Source organism: Phyllobates terribilis, unplaced genomic scaffold, assembly GCF_046119375.1.
Source record: "Phyllobates terribilis strain yellow unplaced genomic scaffold, ASM4611937v1 Scaffold_11__3_contigs__length_659146591, whole genome shotgun sequence".
Classification (NCBI taxonomy): Eukaryota; Metazoa; Chordata; class Amphibia; order Anura; family Dendrobatidae; genus Phyllobates; species Phyllobates terribilis.
Window position 1 is genome coordinate 237,478,669 of NW_027362771.1, and position 20,269 is coordinate 237,498,937.

Genomic DNA, 20,269 nt, shown 5'->3' on the forward strand with positions numbered 1-20,269 from the left:
CCTCAACTGTTCATAACCTGTATGCCCATATTAATAGTTTAGATAGGTCAAATGTGGTGAAAGATTCCCTTTAAGAAAAATTCAATCTGACTTTATATACAGGTGCATCTCACTAAATTAGAATATCATCAAAAAGTTAATTTATTTCAGTTTTTGAATACAAAAAGTGAAACTCTTATATCATATAGAGTCATTACAAACAGAGTGATCTATTTCAAGTGTTTATTTCTGTTAATGTTGATGATTATGGCTTACAGCCAATGAAAACACAAAAATCATTATCTCAGTAAATTAGAATACTTTATTACAACAACTTGAAAAATGTTTTTAAAATCTGAAATGTTGGTTCACTGAAAAGTATGTTCAGTAAATGCACTCAATACTTGGTCGGGGCTCCTTTTGCATCAATTCCTGCATCATTGCGGAGTGGCATGGAGGCGATCAGCCTGTGGCACTGCTGAGGTGTTATGGAAGCCCAGGTTGCTTTGATAGCAGCCTTCACCTCATCTGCATTGTTGGGTCTGGTGTCTCTCATCTTCCTCTTGACAATACTCTATAGATTCTCTATGGGGTTAAGATCAGGCGAGTTTGCTGGCCAATCAAGCACAGTGATATACTGTTGTTTTTAAACCAGGTGTTGGTACTTTTGGCAGTGTGGACAGGTGCCAAGTCCTGCTGGAGAATGAAATTTCCATCTCCAAAAAGCTTGTCAGCAGAGGGAAGCATGAAGTGCTCTAAAATTTCCTGGTAGACGGCTGTGCTGGTCTTGATAAAGCACAGTGGACCTACACCAGCAGATGACATGGCTCCCCAAACCATCACTGATTGTGGAAACTTCACACTAGACCTCAAGCAGCTTGGATTGTGGCCTCTCCACTCTTCAGACTCTGGGACCTTGATTTCCAAATGAAAATTGGAACTCTGGGACCTTGTGGAGTGTGTCAATGACTGCCTTCTGGACATCTGTCAAGTCAGCAGTCTTCCCCATGATTGTGGAGCCTACTGAAACAGACTAAGGGACCTTTTTAAACGCTTAGGAAGCCTTTGCAGGTGTTTTTTTTAATTATTGTAGTTTATTGAGATAATGACTTTTGTGTTTTCATTGACTGTAAGCCATAATCACCAACAATTAACAGAAATAAACACTTGCAATAGATCACCATTTGTAATGACTCTATATAATGAGTTTCACTTTTTGTATTGAAGAACTGAAATTAACTTTTTGATATTCTAATTTAGTGAGATGCACCTGTATTATATCATGATACAAAACACAGTTTGATTGAAACGTCTTGCTTTGATTCATTTGTGGGCACAAGATTTTCCTTAAGTGACTCATAAGACCTTGCCCTTCTTGTGGTATTTTTATTCTGCAGTGCCGCGAGCAATGGCGTTTAGTTTCTTCCTTCTGCCGTTTGGCCTCTTTGATAAAAGGATGCGACTTCTGATTGCACCAGTTGTGGCTTTCATATTCTTATACTCCTTCCTTCCTCACAAAGAACTTCGGTTTATCATTTACACATTTCCTCTGTTAAACATAGTGGCTTCTAAAGGATGTTCATATCTGTAAGTATACGGGTTGCTTGCCAATTGCTATTGCTTTGGGCACGACTAACACTATACCGGGTCATGGTCTCTGTAGTAAAGTAGGAAAATTAGTTTGATTGTATTAATTGCTTTACTTTTTATACCAATGCAGACTTCAGAATTATCGGAAATCATGGATATTCAAATGTGGCACTTTCTTAGTCATAGCCCATCTTTTTGGAAATGCAGCATACTCTGCCACCTCTTTGTACGTATCCCATTACAACTACCCTGGTGGGACTGCAATGGATGAGCTTCATAAGCTAGTGGACCCATCCACAGGTGAGCTTTGATTTTTCGCTTCCTTTATAGTGTGATTATTGTATGATTTATTTTACATTTGTGTACAAGTGATTTTTGTCACTCACTCACTTGATTTGGGTGAGAATCATCAATGTAGTTAATATAGGGTAGATGTGACTTGTCGTTTCTTGGTGCAGAAGCTGCTTCAGGTAGCCACAAGTATTTTCTTCATTGAACGGGCTAGTCTGGACGTTTGGCACTGCTCCATGTCATCCTGGTGTGTGAGCATGGCCTAATACTACCAAACGTGTTGGCCGTACTCATAGAATCATAGAATGGTAGAGTTGGAAGGGACCTCCTGGGTCATCTGGTCCAACCCCCTGCTCAAAGCAGGATTCACTAAATCATCTCAGACAGATGTCTGTCCAGCCTCTGTTTGAAGACGTCCATTGAAGGGGAACTCACCACCTCTCGTGGCAGCCTGTTCCACTCATTAATCACCCTAACTGTCAAAAAGTTTTTTCTAATATCTAATCTGTGTCTCCTCCCATTTAGTTTCATCCCGTTGCTTCTAGTCTTTCCCTGTGCAAATGAGAATAAAGATGATCCTTCTACAATGTGACAGCCCTTGACATATTTGTAGACAGCTATTAAGTCTCCTCTCAGTCTTCTTTTTTGCAAGCTAAACATTCCCAAATCCTGCAACCGTTCCTCATAGGACGTGGTTTGCAGACCAGTCACCATTCTGGTCGCTCTTCTCTGAACTTGTTCCAGTTTGTCTATGTCTTTTTTAAAATGTGGTGCCCAAAACTGTACACAGTATTCCAGATGAGGTCTGACCAAAGAGAAGTAAAGACCGATAATGACTTCACGTGATCTAGACTGTATGCTTCTGTTAATACATCCCAGAATTGTATTTGCCTTTTTTGCTGCTGCATCACACTGTTGACTCATGTTCAGTCTATGATCTATTAGTATACCTAAGTCTTTTTCACATGTACTGTTGCTTAGCTCTATTCCTCCCATTCTGTATATGCTTTTTTCATTTTTATTGCCCAGATGTAGTACTTTGCATTTTTCCCTGTTAAAAACCATTCTGTTGGTTGCTGCCCACTGCTCCAGTTTATTTAGGTCTTTTTGAATCCTCTCTCTCTCTCTTCTCTAGTATTAGCTATCCCTCCTAGCTTTGTGTCATCAGCAAATTTAATCAGTTTACCCTCAATTCCTTCATCTAAATCATTGATGAAGATGTTGAACAATACAGGTCCCAGGACAGAGCCCTGTGGTATCCCACTTGAGACATTCATCCAGCTGGATGTGAAGCCATTTACAACCACCCTTTGAGTCCGATCACTAAGCCAGTTATGAATCCACCTAACAGTTGCCTGGTCCATTGCATACTTGGTCATTTTTTCAATAAGGATGGTGTGAGATACTTTGTCAAATGCTTTGCTGAAGTCAAGATATACTATATCTACAGCATTTCCCTGATCCACCCAGTCAGTGATTCTGTCATAGAAGGAAATTAAGTTAGTCTGACATGACTTGTTAGTTACAAACCCATGCTGACTCTGGTTAATCACTTCATTCTTATCCAGGTACTTACATACATGATGTTTAATAATTTGTTCAAAGATCTTTCCTGGTATAGAAGTCAGACTCACCGGCCTATAGTTCCCTGGGTTCACCTTCTTCCCCTTTTTGAAGATGGCAACAACATTTGCTCTTCTCCAGTCTTCTGGGACTTCTCCTGTTCTCCAAGAATTTTCAAAGATTATGGAGAGTGGTTCTAAAATTTCTTCTACGATCTCCTTCAGTACTCTGGGGTGTAATTCATCTGGACCTATGTAGCAATGACTATAGACCACTTTTGCGCCAAGACGGCCTTAGGTCATAGAGAGCTGTAGTAGAGCTGCCTAATAAATGCCGTAACTGTAGCTAAATGGACTATAAGCATGCAAAAATTGTATCTTTCAGAGGTGTCTGTACATATAGATGTGGCTGCTGCACAAACTGGAGTTTCAAGGTTTTTACAGTCACATTCACATTGGAGGTATGTTTAAATAAGGAAACATTTGTGTAAATTGTAGGTCTATAAAGAGTCTCTATAACTTTTCCATTATCAATGACTGTCATCCAACAGGAAACATCTGTGCAACTTGTGACTTCCTGTCTCGCGACTGTTAGAGCTCTGATTTTGCTGTAATTTAGTTTAGTACAAGTGTGTCGCATTTGAATTGTGACCAGCGACAGAAAATCCAATACGTTTGGTAACCTATGGCTGTCACAGGTCTCAACGTGACACCAATGTGTCGCTGCGATTTGAGTGCCGCATGACACGTGTCGTCATATAGCCCTAGCCTGATATGTGAAGGAGCTGCGAGTATTACTGAGTATAGAACGTTTGCCAGTCATGATGGAACATGTTGATCAGCGCTCATTTCCATGTTTCACTAATAATGCGGGTTCATATAAATAATCATTCATTTCCATACCCATTCCTTTCTACGCTAGGGGATGTGCTGACAACAATGTTTTTTCTGTTTTTCTGTCCACAAAAAAAGTGATGGACAATCTAGCACATTATAGCTCAGTTAGAACTCTTGGCATGTTATACTGGGCAATCATTGTTAAAGATCGTTCATGCGAACATCATCCCATGCAAAAGACTGACTGCTACTCTAAACAGAGTTCAGAAGATTAACCTCTTGTATTAATCTAAAATATATATATATTATAATGTGTGTGTGTATAGGTGTAAAATGGTGTGCACTAACAGTTGGCTGCTTAACCCATAAAGGATTCTGCAAATTTCACTTGTGTGCTTTTGTTTTCTTCTTCTCTTAATAGTCATAACTTTTTATTTTTCCATTAACTGCTTTTGAGGTTTTTTTTTTCTTTTGCGAGACTAGTTGAAGTTTTAATGTTGCACTCATTGTTCCATAAAGTTTACAGAATAGTGGAGAAAAAAATTCTAGTGGGGGGGGGGGGGGGAGACAATGCTGATTGGTTTTTTTTTTTGGGGGGGGGGTGTTTTTGCACCATACAGAACAGTAAAAATGTATTTAGCATCAGGATTCTACAAGTGAGTACAATTAAAGCGGCTGTCACTCTGTGTGACTGAAGACTTCTGAATTCTTACAGCGTGCGCACTTCACACGGTCAGGATTCTCCGGTGTTGCTGGTGATTGCAGAAATGCGCACTTGATTTCCAGTCCAGACTATCACTTTGGCTTCTTTCCATATTGTCTGCTTTGCTCTGCTCTGTCTGCTTAGGGCGACACCCGCTGAACTTCCTGTTTCTTGTAGCTGCTGCAGACACACCCCTGATGCTTCCTCAGCCTATTGCTGTCTGTCACCTGGTATTTAACCCAGCTCCTCCCTGGAATCCTTGCCTGAGCATCTTGTTCTGTCAGTTGCTCTACTCTCGCTCACCGCTCCGGGCTGTCTCGTCTCGCTCTGCTCTTGCTCGCCGCTCCGGGCGTCCTCACTCTGCTGTCTTTGTCCACCGCATCTGCGGTTCTGTTCCTGAGTCCCAGTCTGTACTGGGACCTATCCACTCTGTGCTCCAACCTGTCGTACCTGCCAGTACCTCCCTGCCTGCATACCAGTCGTGCTTACCAGCATCCACCTGCCTACATACCGGCCGTACCTGTCAGTACTTCCCTGTTTGCATACCAGTCCACCCGTCTGTGTGCCAGCCTAACCTGCCTGTTCCTGTATTCCCCGGTGTGGGTCAATCCTCCGGCCACTAGATTTGCTTGACGTTGTTCAATCTAAGTGAACTGAGCAAGACTGAGCACGACCATTTTAAATGGGGCCGGAAGTATGTAAATTGCAGACATGTGACCACACGCTCTCTACACAGGAGAACCCTGATAGAGTGCAGTGCGCACACTCTAAGAAGACAATCCTATAGTAGTTTTTTTCTTTTTTTTGTCATTGACGCTTTTGGCAAGCATGTGTTTTTCGTGTGCCGGCCTGTATATAAATTGATACCCAAATGGCATAATCCTGCTGGAGCGTTTACTTGCATGCTGCTGACAGAGTGACAGTGGCATTTAAGTGGTTAAACTGCTTTTGATAGTGGCTGATAAAGGGTATGTGCACATGGTGTTTTTGAGGTGGGAAAAACTATTTATGGTTTTAATTGGCTGCATCTTCATGGAATTAGATCAAGATTGGAAGGAGTTAATTTATTAAACAGATCTAAGCTAATCTTGTTGCTATGTTTTTCTAGTGGGCCACCCTGTATGGTGGTCTTTGGTAATACATACTTTGACTTGAAGTTTTGCTTTTTTTTAATTTATTGTTAGCCAAAAATTGTGTCAAAGCACCACTCCAGTGTTTTGTATTTTTATTTCACCGCTGGAGTGGTGCTTAAAATCCAAGTCTCCTGCCCCCTGTCTGATACTCAGTCTGGCGTTTTCATCTATTTTCACCACCGCTCTGTCTCCTGTGACGAGCCGGTGGTTGCTCCATGAATCAATGTAAGTCTGTGATGGCCTCGTTCTGGCTCTCATAGATTTGCATTGAGAGCTTGTGACGTAACTTCTGAGTTCCAGCCTGTCAGAAGCTGCTCACAAGATAGCACCGAAAAATGGGAACAGGGGACTTGAGTTTAAAGCACCAGTCCAGTGGTGGAGGAAAAACGAACGCTGGAGTGCTGCTTTTAAAGGGACTCTTATCAGCTGTTCAAACCAAGTAAAGGCACTCAGTACTTCACAGCGGGGCCAATCATTTAAATACACCTTCCCTCCTCTCACGCCTTCCCGCTTGGTTTCCATATACACTACTGTTCAAAAGTTTGGGGTCATTTAGAAATTATTTTTTTAAAGAAAAGCACATTGTATTTCAATGCATTAAATGAATCAGAAATACACTCTATATACATTGTTAATGTGGTAAATGACTATTCTAGCTGCAAACATCTTGTTTTTATTGCAATATCTACATAGGTGTATAGAGGCCCATTTCCAACAACCACCACTCGAGTGTTTTAATGGTACATTGTGTTTGGTAACTGTGTAAGAAGGCTAATGGATGTTTAGAAAACCCTTGCTCAAGTTTGTTAGCCCAGCTGAAAACGGTTTGGCTGATTTGAGAAGCTATAAAATTGACCTTCCTTTGAGCTAGTTGAGAATCTGGAGCATTACATTTGTTTGTTCTATTAAACTCTTGAAATGGCCAAAAAAAAGAGCACTTTCATGTGAAATGCGACAGTCTATTCTTGTTCTTAGAAATGAAGGCAATTCCATGCGAGAGATTGCCAAGAAACTGAAGATTTCCTACAACGATGTGTACTACTTCCTTCAGAGGAGAGCACAAACAGGCTCTAACCAGAGTAGAAAGAGAAGTGGGAGGCCCCGCTGCACAACTGAGCAACAAGACAAGTACATTAGAGTCTCTAGTTTGAGAAATCGACGCCTCACAGCTCCTCAACTGGCCGCTTCATTAAATAGTAAACACAAAACGCCAGTGTCAACGTCTACAGTGAAGAGGCGACTCCGGGATGCTGGCCTTCAGAGCAAAGTGGCAAAGAAAAAGCCATATCTGAGATTGGCTAATAAAAGCAAAAAGATTAAAAGATTAATATGGGCAAAAGAACAGACATTGGACAGAGGAAGATTGGAAAAAATTTTATGGACAGACGAATCAAAGTTTGAGGTGTTTGGATCACACAGAAGAACATTTGTGAAACGCAGAACAACTGAAAAGATGCTGGAAGAGTGCCTGACGCCATCTGTCAAGCATGGTGGAGGTAATGTGATGGTCTGGGGTTGCTTTGGTGCTGGTAAAGTGGGAGATTTGTACAAGGTAAATTGGATTTTGAGTAAGGAAGGCTATCACTCCATTTTGCAACGCCATGCCATACCCTGTGGCCAGCGCTTGATTGGAGCCAATTTCATCCTACAACAGGACAATGACCCAAAGCACTCCTCCAAATTATGCATGAACTATTTAGGGAAGAAGCAGGCAGCTGGTATTCTATCTGTAATGGAGTGGCCAGCGCAGTCACCAGATCTCAACCCCATTGAGCTGTTGTGGGAGCAGCTTGACCGTATGGTACGCAAAAAGTGCCTATCAAGCCAATCCAACTTGTGGAGGGGCTTCAGGAAGCATGGGGTGAAATTTCTCAAGATTACCTCAGCAAATTAACAGCTAGAATGCCAAAGGGCTGTAATTGCTGCAAAGGGAGCATTCTTTGACAAAAGCAAAGTTTGAAGGAGAAAATTATTCTTTCTAATAAAAATCATTATTTCTAACCTTGTCAACGTCTGGACTATATTTTCTAATCATTTTGCAACTCATTTGATACATAAGTGAGTTTTCATGGAAAACACAAAATTGTCTGGGTGACCCCAAACTTTTGAACGGTAGTGTATCGCCACCCTTTTCTGGCACTATGAAGTCAGAGCTGTCAAAGAATGAGGGGGGTGGGGTGGGGGGGGGGAATGTGGATATTTAGGGAAAACAAGCAGGTGGGAAAGTGTATGTAAATGTTTGGCCCCACCGTGAAGCATGGACTGCTTGTACTTAGTTTGAACACTTTCTGTGCCTTTTTTAAAGGGAAGGTGCCATCAATTGAAAAAATATAAAGTGTTAATGTTTTACATTTTTAAAAAAAATGTTTTTAATTAAGTAAAATCTGAAAAATAATTAAAAAAATGTTTATTTCCACTTTTAACCCCTTTCTGACATGAAATGTATCCATACATCCCTATGGCCTGTTACTTACCGACCTGGGACGTATGGATACGTCTAGATGATGCTGTGCGTGCGATTGCCGCCAGAAGTCAGCTGACTCTGACTGCTGACACCCAAAACTCCGTGCCAGGAGCGATGCCCGCACCGCTCCCGGCACTTAAACCCCCTAAATGTTGCAATTGCAGTATTTAGAGAGCAGGCAGAGGGACAAAAGCCCCTCTTCTCTTGGACATTACGGTGGTCCCAATCGTTGCCATGGTGACCCGATGTCGTTATGAGGACATCCAGGTCACCAGGCACTAGCAAGGTAGTTGGGTCATGTGCAGTACATGATCTAACTAACTTGTGTCTGCAAGACTGACAGCCATAAGACATAGCAGTGATTCTGCACTGCTATGCCTTATAACAGCGATCAGACTGCAGAAAGTGAAAGTCCCATAGTGGAACGAAGTAAAAAAAGTGAAGAAAAATTTGTAAAAATATTAGAACAAAAAAAACCCCAAAATGATAAAAATAAAATTTAGGGATACGCATACATAGTGATCTTTCTCGACTGTTTGACCTAAATTACAAACCCTTACTTGGTCAAATCCATAAGGACCTTAATTCATGAACTGTGAAGGATTTCTCATGGTTCGGCAGAGTAAATATATTAAAAATCCCTTTAAATTTTTGGAAACATCTACATAGTAGCTTTTGTAAGTTCATCTGGCCATCCACATATTCGTGGTGATGTATTAATCAGGTTTAAAGAGATGGGAGGCCTCGGTCTTCTGGGCTGTAGAATATACTACATGGTGGCAGTCCATGCCAGCATACTTGATTATTTTCACCATCAACATGGGAAGCTTTAGGTTCATATAGCACAAACTATATGTCCAAGGGCATTAACTACACTCCCCTGCAACCCACATCCCTCAGTCCTTAAACCCTCAACAATCCTACAGCACATACTGTACAATCCTATCCCTACGTCGAGACAATAAGATCTCTCTAATTGACCCACAGGGCCCATTATACCCCATCTCAGACAATCCCACCTTTTTACCGGGGCTATCTTCCAATCGATTTCTGGGTAGAAGTAAATATCGCCCTCTTTACTTTGGTCATGTACTATCTCTAACGCACCTTTAATACCCCTCAACAAGATATTTCAGGACTGCTCTATCCCTCCAAGAGCCAACTTTGACTATAGACAATTGCAACATTTCTATTTCCATGTTAGAAAAGATAAACTGCTCAATAGGGATCTTACAAATTTTGAAAACCTGTGCCTGTCATAGTCTCCACCCTTGCACTCCATCTCATTGCTCTACAAACACCTAATAGCCCATACTACAACTATCAAACCACCCTATTGCGATGCATGGGAAAGAGAACTGGGCAAATCTTTTGAAGACTCACAATGCGCTAAATGTTTTCAATTTGCTCACAAAACATCAATTGCAACCAAAGCTCAAGAGACCTCCTTTAAGATAATCTCCAGATGGTACCAGGTTCCCTTATTACTTCATAAGTGGTTTCCCGCAGTATCAGATGCTGGAGATGTGGAGTGGAAGAGGGGACGATGACACACATTTGGTGGAGCTGTCCCATAATAAGATGTTTCTGGACTCAGGTAATTCAGACTATTAAAAAAATGACTAGTCTCTCTGTGCCCGACTCTCCTGAATCTCTTTTGCTCTTTATGATCCCAACTAGTCTCACCAAATACAAAAGATCTTTAACCCCTTAACAACATTAGACGTACTAATACGCGTCTGTGCCCTGGGACTTAAGAGCCAGACCCGTATTAGTAAGTCATGGCGATCGCGCGCGCACACAGGCTGTGCGGGCGCGATCGCCACCGGGTGTCAGCTGATTGTCACAGCTGACACCCGGTACTATGTGCAGGGAGCGGTGACGCACCGCTCCCAGCACATTAACCCCCGCGATGATGCGATCGAAGTCGATCGCAGCATTGCGGTGGCAAGGGGAAGTGACCGAAGATACTCACCTCCTCTTCCAGCGCTGTCTGCCGTGGCTTCCAGGATGTTGCCATGACGACCCGATGTCGTCATGACAACATCCAGGTCACCAGACAGCAGGAAGATTTTTTGGACATGCGCAGTGCATCTCCAAACAATCTTCTCCCTGTCCAGCGCTGACAGCCTGCATGGCACAGGGATGGTTCTTCATTCCTGTGCCATGCAGGCTATCAGAGAAAAAAAAGTGAAAGTCCCATAGTGGGACAAAGTAATAAAGTATAAAAACGATCAGAAAGTGAAAAAAAAATGTAAAAAAAAATTGCAAAAATATTTTAAAAAAAATTAAAAAAATAATCCACCAAAAATAAAAATATAATGTACCCATCAATAAATATTATTATAAAAAAAAAAAACAATAAAAGTACACATATTTGGTATCGCCGCGTCCGGAACGACCTGACCTATAAAACTGTCCCACTAGTTAACCCCTTCAGTGAACACGGTAAAAAATAAAGCATTGTTTTTTGCATCGTTTTTTATTTTTATCACCATACCGCCAATCCAAAAATGGAATAACACGCGATCAAAAAGACAAATATAAATAAAAATGGTACTGCTGAAAACGTCATCTCGTCCCGCAAAAAACAAGCCGCCATACAGCTCCATCAGCCGAAAAATAAAACAAAAGTTATAGCTCTCAGAATAAAGCTATGCTAAAAAATATTTTTTTCTATAAAATTGCTTTTATTATGTAAAAGTTCAAAACCTAGAAAAACTATATAAATGTGGTACCGCTGTAAACGTACTGACCCGAAGAATAAAGCTACCTTATCAATTTTACAACACGCGGAACAGAATAAAAAAAAACAAAAAAAACAATTCCTGAATTGTTGGTTTTTTGTTTATTCTGCCTCCCAAAGATCGGAATAGAAAGCGATCAAAAAATGTCACGTGCCTGAAAATGGCACCAATAACAACATCAACTCATCCCGCAAAAAACGAGCCATCACATGACTGTCTGCCAAAATCTGGAAAAATTATAGCTCTCAAAATATGGCGATGCAAAAACTAGATTTTACAAAAAATGCGTCTTTTAGTGTGTGACAGCTGTCAGTCATTAAAACCCCATATGATTCTGGTATTGCTGTAATCACACCGACCCGAAGAATAAAGTCGTCTAATCACTTATACCGCACGAGGAACGGCGTAAAAAATAAACTCTCGGGTTAGGGTTGGGCTAGGGTTAGGGCTGGGTTTGGGGTTAGGGTTGTGATGGGGCTGGGATTTTTTTCAAAAGTAAGAAAAAAAGATGACGATATGGCGACTAGTGTTGAGCGCAAGTGCTCGCTACTTGAGTTTGCATTGAGTATCGTGGGTATTTGAGTGACATGCTCGCGTCTCCGCCCCATATGCTTCGCGGCCAAAAAAACTTTGCGGGGATTGCCTGCCATGCACAAGCGATCCCCGCATGTTTTTTTTGGGGTGTCTAACAACCGTGAAACATGCGGAGCAGGGACTCGAGCATGTCACTCGAGCACACGCTGTACATGGTGCATACCTGAGTACCCGATGCAAACTCAAGTAGCGAGCACTTGCGCTCAAGACTAATAACTTATTCAATATGATGACCTAATGTTATCAAATTCTGTGTCGTACCTCTGGGTTCAAAATGTTCACTATACCCCTTAATAAAATCCTTGAGGGGTATAGTTTCCAAAATGGGGTCACTTGTGGGGGAGCTCCACTGTTTAGGCACATCAGGGGCTCTCCAAACGCGACATGGTGTCCGCTAACAAATTGAATGGAAAATCGGCTCAAATTGTTAGCGGATGCCATGTTGCGTTTGGAGAGCCCCTGCGTGCCTAAACATTGGAGCTCCCGCACAAGTGACCCCATTTTGGAAACTAGACCCCCCAAGGCACCTATCTAGATGCATAGTGAGCACTTGGAACCCCCAGGTGCTTCACTAATTGATTCGTAAAAATGAAAAAGTGAAAAAAAAACACTTTTTCATTTTTATGAATCAATTTGTGAAGCACCTGGGGGTTCCAAGTGCTCACTATGCATCTAGATAGGTGCTTTGGGGGGTCTAGTTTCCAAAATGCCAAAATGGGGTCACTTGTGGGGGAGCTCCAATGTTTGGGCATACAGGGGCTCTCCAAACGCAACATGGCGTCCGCTAATTATTCAAGCAAATTTTACAATCAAAAAGTCAAATGGCGCTCCTTCTCTGCCGTGCGCCCAAACAGTGTTTTTTCCCCACATATGGGGTATCTGCGTGCACAGGGGAAATTGCACAACAAATTTTGGGGTCCATTTTTTCTTGTTACCCCTGTGAAAATAAAAAAATTGGGTCTAAAGTAAAATTTTTGTGAAAAAAGTTAAATGTTCATTTTTTTCTTCCACATTCCAAAAATTCCTGTGAAGCATCTGAAGGGTTAATAAACTTATTGAATGTGGTTTTGAGCACCTTGAGGGGTGCAGTTTTTAGAATGGTGTCACTTTTGGGTATTTTCTGTCATAAAGACCTCTCAAAGTGACTTCAAATATGATGTGGTCCCTAAAAAAATGGTTTTGTAAATTTTGTTGGAAAAATGAGAAATCGCTGGTCAACTTTTAACCCTTATAGCTCCCTAACAAAAAAAATTTTTGCTCCAAAATTGTGCTGATGTAAAGTAGACATGTGGGAAATGTTATTTATTAACTCTTGTATGACACAATTTTCGACAAATTTCCTTTTTTTTTCACAAATAAACGCAAGTGATATCGAAGAAATTTTACAACAATCATGAAGTACAATATGTCACGAAAAAACAGTCTCAGAATCAGGGGGATCCGTTGAAGCGTTCCAGAGTAATTACCTCATAAAGTGACAGGGGTCAGAATTGTAAAAATTGGCCTGGTCATTAGCGTGCAAACCACCCTCGGGGGTTAAGGGGTTAATAAGCTACCTTATACAGGCTGCTAAGAATATCATTCCTCATCACTGGAAAAGTACTTCTCCACCTACTCTGGAGGAGTGGTTCTGTGAAATAGCCCTTCTAAATAGGATGGAATCCGATGAGTACCGTCTTACATCAGACTGATGTGACCCACCCGTTTCTCTGGTGTTTCTTCTCTGTCCAGATTGTGCTCCGTGTTGTTAGCGCCTGGCTGCACTATGTATGGTTTCCATTGGATTTTAGTAACTTCATAATTGCAATACTGATGGCCTCAAATGTTCCCTTCCTTCCTTTTTCTTCCTAGAACTTGATGTTTTATTGGACGTTTTACTTATATTCTATGTTATATTGATGCTGATATTGTCCCGGTTATTCATTTTTTTTTTTTTTTAAATTAAATTATTTAACCCTTCAATAAAAATTGAATTTTGAAAAAATAAAAAATAAATAAAAAAAAATATATAAATATATCTATATCTATATCTATATATATATATTGAGGAAAAAAACAAAAGTACACACATTTGGTATCTCTGCGTCGGGAACGACTCTACCTATAAAACTTTCCCACTAGTTAACCCGTTTAGTGAAGAAATTAATAAACAAGGCAAAAAACGATTTATCATACCGCTGAACAGAAAGTGGAATAAAGCGAGATCAAATAGACAAATGTAAATAAAAATGATATAGCTGAAAACATCATCTTGTCCTGCAAAAAACAAGCCGCCATACAGCTCCATCAGCCGAAAAATAAGGTATAGCTCTCAGAATAAAGTGATGCAAAAATATATTTTTTTTTTCTATAAAAGTTTGTGTAAAAGTGCCAGAAATGTAATATCATTGTACTCTTACTGACCTGAAGAGTAAAGTTGCCTTATCAATTTGACCATACACGGAACGGCATAAAAAAAAATAAATTCCTGAATTGTTTGTTTGTTCTGCCTCCCAAAAATCGAAATGGCAATCAAAAAAAGGTCACGTACTCGAAAATGGTACCAATAAAAACGTCAGCTCGTCCCACAGAAAACAAGCCATCACATGACTGGCAATGCAAAAACTAGTTTTTGCAAAAGAAAAAAAAAAAAGCGTCTTTTTGTGTAAAACAGCTGTCAAACATAAAAACTCGAAGAATAAAGTTGTCAAATCACTTATGTCGCACGACAGCATAAAAAATATAAATAAAACCAATTCTTCGCCTGCTGCTGATTTTGTTTATTCTGCCTTCAAAAGATCGCAGTAAGGTTCGGCTCACACTTATCCTGCGCTGAGCACTTACACCGGGGTTTGTAAATCTCTGAAATACGTGATTCAGACAGAACTCCCGGCGGAAGATTCCCTATAATGAGGCAGTGTGGACACAGTCTGGCCTGTGATCCCACAGTGTCCGTCTTTTTACTAGGCGTGCATAAAAGTGCCGTCGGCTACAGTTTTGTGCACTTCTGGAAAAAAAAAAAAGACACCACTGAACAGACGCCAGACTGAGTCCAAAGTAACTCTGCTGCCTTATTATAGTGAATGGATCCCTCGAAGGGGGTTTCATCTGAATTACTTCACTTAGAGATTTAAATGGAAACCCCAATATCAGTTCTCAACGTAGAGCACAGGATAAATGGGAACATTTTACATAGCATTTTGGATCACAATAAAAGCAAGTCCCCAATCAGGTCCGTCATCTGTTAACGGAAATATAGGGGGCTTCCAAGTTACTAGTAGCACAAAGGCTCTGAAAAAGCGAAATGGCCCTTGCCCCCCAAAAGAAATTCCGCAAATTCTGTGCTACCAAATCCAAACGCCCACCTCCCTTCTGAGTCCCACAATGTGCCTAAACTGCAGTTAGCGTCCACATGTTTGGCATTTCTGTAGCCATGAGAGCCCGCCTAATTTACGGGTGCATGTCTCCAGAAGCACGAGCTGGGCATAACTTAGTGGTCACTACAAAGGCAGCTTGCAATCTTCACTTAACAACATCCACTGCTGCTTGTTTCTGTAAAACACCCATGCCATGTAGTTAAAACCTCATCATACCTGTAGATAAATTCTCAAAGGGGTATAATTTTCAAAATGGAGTCACTTAAGGGGGGCTTCTGCTCTTCTAGCACTTAGGCGCTCTGTATATGGAGTCCGCATCATATTCTAGGACAATCTGCGCTCCAGGAGGCAAATAGTGCTCCGTCCCTCCCGATTCTCTCCTTGTGGCTAAGCAGTACTGTACAGCTCACATATGGGGTATTTCTACATTCAGCAGAAATTGTCGAACAAATTTTGGTGTAGTTTTTACCCATTTCCCAGTGTGAAAATGTAAAATCTAGGACTAAAACAAAACTTTGGTGGTAAAAATGTAATTATTTCTTCACTGCCCAATAGTGTAAAATTATGTGAGGCACAGGTGATGTCATCATGCTCACTGCACCCCTAGATATATTCATTCAGAGATGTTGTTTGTAAAATGGGGTCTCTTATGGGGAGCTCTGCTGTTTCGGCACCTTAGGGGCTCTGACAATGTGACATGGCACTGTCAAACCAGACCAACAAAATATGAACTCCATTATGTCCTCTAATTATTCCAGCAAATTTTGCATTCAAAAAGTCAAATGACGCTCTTTCCCTTTCAAGCACTGCTGTGCGTCCAAACAGTAGTTTTCCTCCATATATTAGGGTATCTGCGTACAAATTTAGTGGCCCATTTTTTTCCTGGTACCTTTGTGAAAATAAAAAATATTTGTGTAAAAAATGTAATGTTCATTGTTTTCTTCCACATTCCAAAAATTCTTGTGAAGTACTTGAAGGGTTAATAAACTTCTTGAATGTGGTTTTGAGTACATACATTGAGGGATTCAGTTTTTAGAATGGTGTCACTTTGGGGTATTTTCTGTCATATAGACCCCTCAAAGTCACTTCAAATGTGATCCCTAAAAAAAAAAAAAATTTTGTAAATTTTTGTTGGAAAAATGAGAAATCGCTGGTCAACTTTATACCCTTAACTTCCTAGCAAAAAAACATTGTTTCAAAAATTGTGCTGATATAAAGTAGACCCTCTGGGAAATGTTAACTATTTTGTGTGACATGACTCTGATTTAAGGGCATAAGAATTCAAAGTCTGAAAATTGCAAAATTTTCTAAATTTTTACCAAATTTCCGCTTTGTTTTTTTTTTTAAAAATAAACCCAAGTCATATAGAAAAAATGTAATCACTGTCATGAAGTACAATATGTCATGGTAAAACTCAATCCGTGGGATCCATTGAAGCGTTCCAGAGTTATTACCTCAAAGTGACACTGGTCAGAATTGTAAAAATTAGCCTGGTCATTAACGTGCAAACGGTCTTGACGGGAAGGGGGGGGCGGTAAAGAGGTTAAACACAAGGGGGAGCAGCTGCTGAAATTTGCCATGAAAACTTAGTGTACAACCAGCTCACATTACGACTGCCGTAAATGTGGGCGTGGTCTGGTCACGTGTGTGTGTGTGTTATGTCACTCCTCCCCTTCTGGGTGTTTGTAAAAGGATAAGAAAGGATGAAGTTTAGGATCACAGTGCAGAGGCATTTTGTTGGTGACTGCATAGTGATACTGGCAAGTAGTGTCACAGAGGATGGCCGGCAGCACAGATTCTGTTAGTTGGTGCTGCTCGCTGTATCATAAGCTGGGGTTAGATACATGGAGAGTATCACATGCATGATTAGATAGGCTTACATTAACATGCTGGTATTAGATACAGGGCTAAGTGTAGTTTATTACATGATGGGATTAGATACACTATCTAATATATGTAATGTGGGAGCAGTGGTGTAACATGTGTCCCTGCTCCATCCACTACATTACTACTCCCATAGAAGTAGACAGTGAGGTTACACATTACGCCACTGCTCCCATAGAAGTCGACGTAGCAGTAGTCCTACATTACACCACTACTGATAGAAATGTGTAACCCTGCTCTGTCCACTTCTATAAGAGAAGTGGCAATAAAATAAACGACCTGTAGATAGATGTAGGGGGCTTGTGAAATTTATATAATAAACTTGCACCCTATAGTGCTTTTCATGTGGCACTTAAAGGGTGTTTACCCTAACAAATGGGGGGGGACACTTGGGGGGTCCCCCCCTATTTTTGGTAACCAGGCAAGGTGAAGCAGACAGCTGGGGGCTTATATTATCAGGCTGGGAAGGTTTCTAGTTATTGGGCCCTTCTCTCAGCCTAAAAAATACCAGACATCAGCCACCCCAGAATTGGAGCATCACATTAGATTGCCAATTCAGGTTCTTTGCCCGCCTCTTCCTAATTGCCCTGGTGCGGTGGCAATAGGGGTAATGATAGTTGGGGTTTGAGAGCTGTGAATTGTCAAAAAACACATCTGACATCAAGCAGTGTGGTTAGTAATGGAGAGACACCCCCATTGTTAACCCACTAATGGGAAAAAAAAAAAATACACAGAAAAATTTTATTTGAATAAAGACTCCAACACTTTCCCTGGTTCACAAATTTATTTTTGAAAAATAAAAAACATGCAGGTCCTCTATCGTCTATGGCGTTCCCATGACTATCCCTGAATCAGACGTCCAAAGGCTATGGAGCCTTGTTCAGACAATGATGCTCCATAGGCCGTAGCAGCAGCCACTCTGGGTCCCGCTGCGCTCCATGAGACGTGGCGACTGTGATGAGCAGTGACGTAACTACACCGCCCAACAGTCGCCAAGTCCTCTATATAATGGCCCCATAGTATAAATCTGTGTTTTCCAAACTCCAGTCCTCACGACCCCCGACAGATAATGTTTTCAGGATTTCCTTAGTATTGTGCAGGTGGTGGAAGTGTCATCAAGGCATCAGGAATTCTCTCACCTGTGCAACATTATGGAAATCCAGAAAACATGACCTTTGGGGGCCGTGAGGACCGGAGTTTGGGAAACACTGGTATAAATGGTCCCTATATATAGTGCATCCTGGTCTATGGCCCCCATATATTCAATGCAAAGAAAAAAAAAAACTTTTCTACTCATCTTCTACACGCTCCGACGCAGCGCTGTGTCTTCTGTGTGCTCTGAAGATGTCAGCTGTGAGCGGTGATCACAGCTGACAGGCTGAGATCACTGTTCCCACGCAGCCGCAGAGATTCACCCCGGACCTCCGCTTCCCGGCACTTCCTCCCTGCGCAGGCTCCTGTTATGGCATGCACTGATAGGGGAATGTGCAGCTTACTTCGGGCTCCACAAAGATGGCCGCGATTCTCCTCCCACAGCTGCGACCTAGCCAGCCCAAGGGGCATGTGCAGGTCGCAGCTAATAGGCAGGAGGAGCGGCCTCTAACGCTAGAGAGGTCTCTTTAGCCCAGGGCTACCATAAGGGAGGTGTGTAAGAGTCCTGCCTAGACACTTACACACACCTCAATCCCGCCCAAATGAAAATGACAGCCCCTAGTGGCTAAAGTAAAGATGAATAAATAAACTAAAAGTGGTACATTTAATTTTGTATTAAATTGATTATATAATCAATAATTATTAATGAAAAAATCGCAGCACCTTCCCTTTACGACCATACTTACGTTCAGTATTTGGTGACTTTTTTTTACCTCTGTATCTGTAAGCCAAAACCAGGAGTGGGACAATCAGAGGAAAAGTGTAATAAATACAGACGTGGTGGCTTGTTTCTATCACCCACTCCTGGTTTTGGCATCCAAATACTGATTGTGTGAACGTGGCCTAAGGGTAAGACTCAGCCTATTGCATGCTGAGAAAGCATAAGTGACAGTGACTGTAGAAAATGCCCAATGGCTTTTATGTTAAAGGGGCCCTGCCATGTCAGTTGGCGCATATAAACTGCCCCCAGGTGGTTTAGTGATGCAACTGAGAGCTGTTCGTCACTATGCACTCACGGCATTACAATACACATTGTGCAAGTGCGGGACTTCAACAAGCCTATTCCTGCGACGTCGGCGCAAACTGGGAACAATTCAGATTGAGTGGATGGGGACAAGCTGGACTGAATAAAGTGAAGAACACCCCTATGACCAGACGAGTTAGAAAGATATAACTATATAAAGTGTTTTTTTACAAAAGATTATAGCGCCGATTTTAATGCAAAAAGCGTGTTAGTGATGCACATTGCATAACTAACAACCATGATACATGATACAAATGACATGACAGGTTCCCTTTAAAGGTGTTTGCCTACAGTCGCATGTGTTCAGTCTACAGGGCGACTGACAGAGCTGAGATCTTTATATTTCGGTGGATGGGAGACAAATGTTGATTGTGGGATAATCTGTCAAGTAGTGTGTGTAATAATATATATATTATTTTTTTTTTTTTAGGTATGATAAAAGAGAAGACCTTTCCGCTAAAGAAAAAGCGATAGCTGCTTATACTCACATCATCATGGAATATGAAACTTCTAATTTGCAACTATACAGAGACACTCACAGAATATTGAAAGAAATACCTGGGTTTGATGGATTTGGCTTTAATGCTTCTTTTCCGCCAATCTATCTCCGATTACTACCAAAATTAATAATCCTACAAAGGACTAAGTTTATGTAATTTGTTTACTTTTTGTCATTTGAACACTTTTTTTATTACATCAAATAAAAACTATTATTTTCATGTGTGCAACTGATGAAAGTATTTACTACTCTGTAAAGGTGGCCATACACTTTAGACATCTATACCAGACTGCAAAATTAATTCAGAACCTGAACCAGACCCTACCATTAACCACAAAAAAAATTCTCCTGGGCATTTCCACCACAATTAGACCGTTTGGCCTTATGAAAAGGAGAATTGTATTTTCAGTCTTGTCAGCTTTCTTTGAGGAAGCACACCTAAACTTTACTCATT

General features: G+C 41.1%; 1 protein-coding gene across 1 annotated transcript in view; it reads left to right on the forward strand.

The window, feature by feature from the left end:
• The window catches only part of ALG12 (ALG12 alpha-1,6-mannosyltransferase), a 34,702-nt gene extending 14,658 nt beyond the window's left edge, over nt 1-20,044 (forward strand). Inside the window, exons 6-9 of the mRNA XM_073652128.1 lie at nt 1,343-1,566; nt 1,700-1,869; nt 3,808-3,883; nt 19,747-20,044. Of these exons, the coding sequence (XP_073508229.1) occupies nt 1,343-1,566; nt 1,700-1,869; nt 3,808-3,883; nt 19,747-19,972 (696 nt within the window). The 3' untranslated portion in view covers nt 19,973-20,044. The remainder of the gene's footprint in view (nt 1-1,342; nt 1,567-1,699; nt 1,870-3,807; nt 3,884-19,746) is intronic.
• The last annotated feature ends 225 nt before the right edge of the window (nt 20,045-20,269 follow it).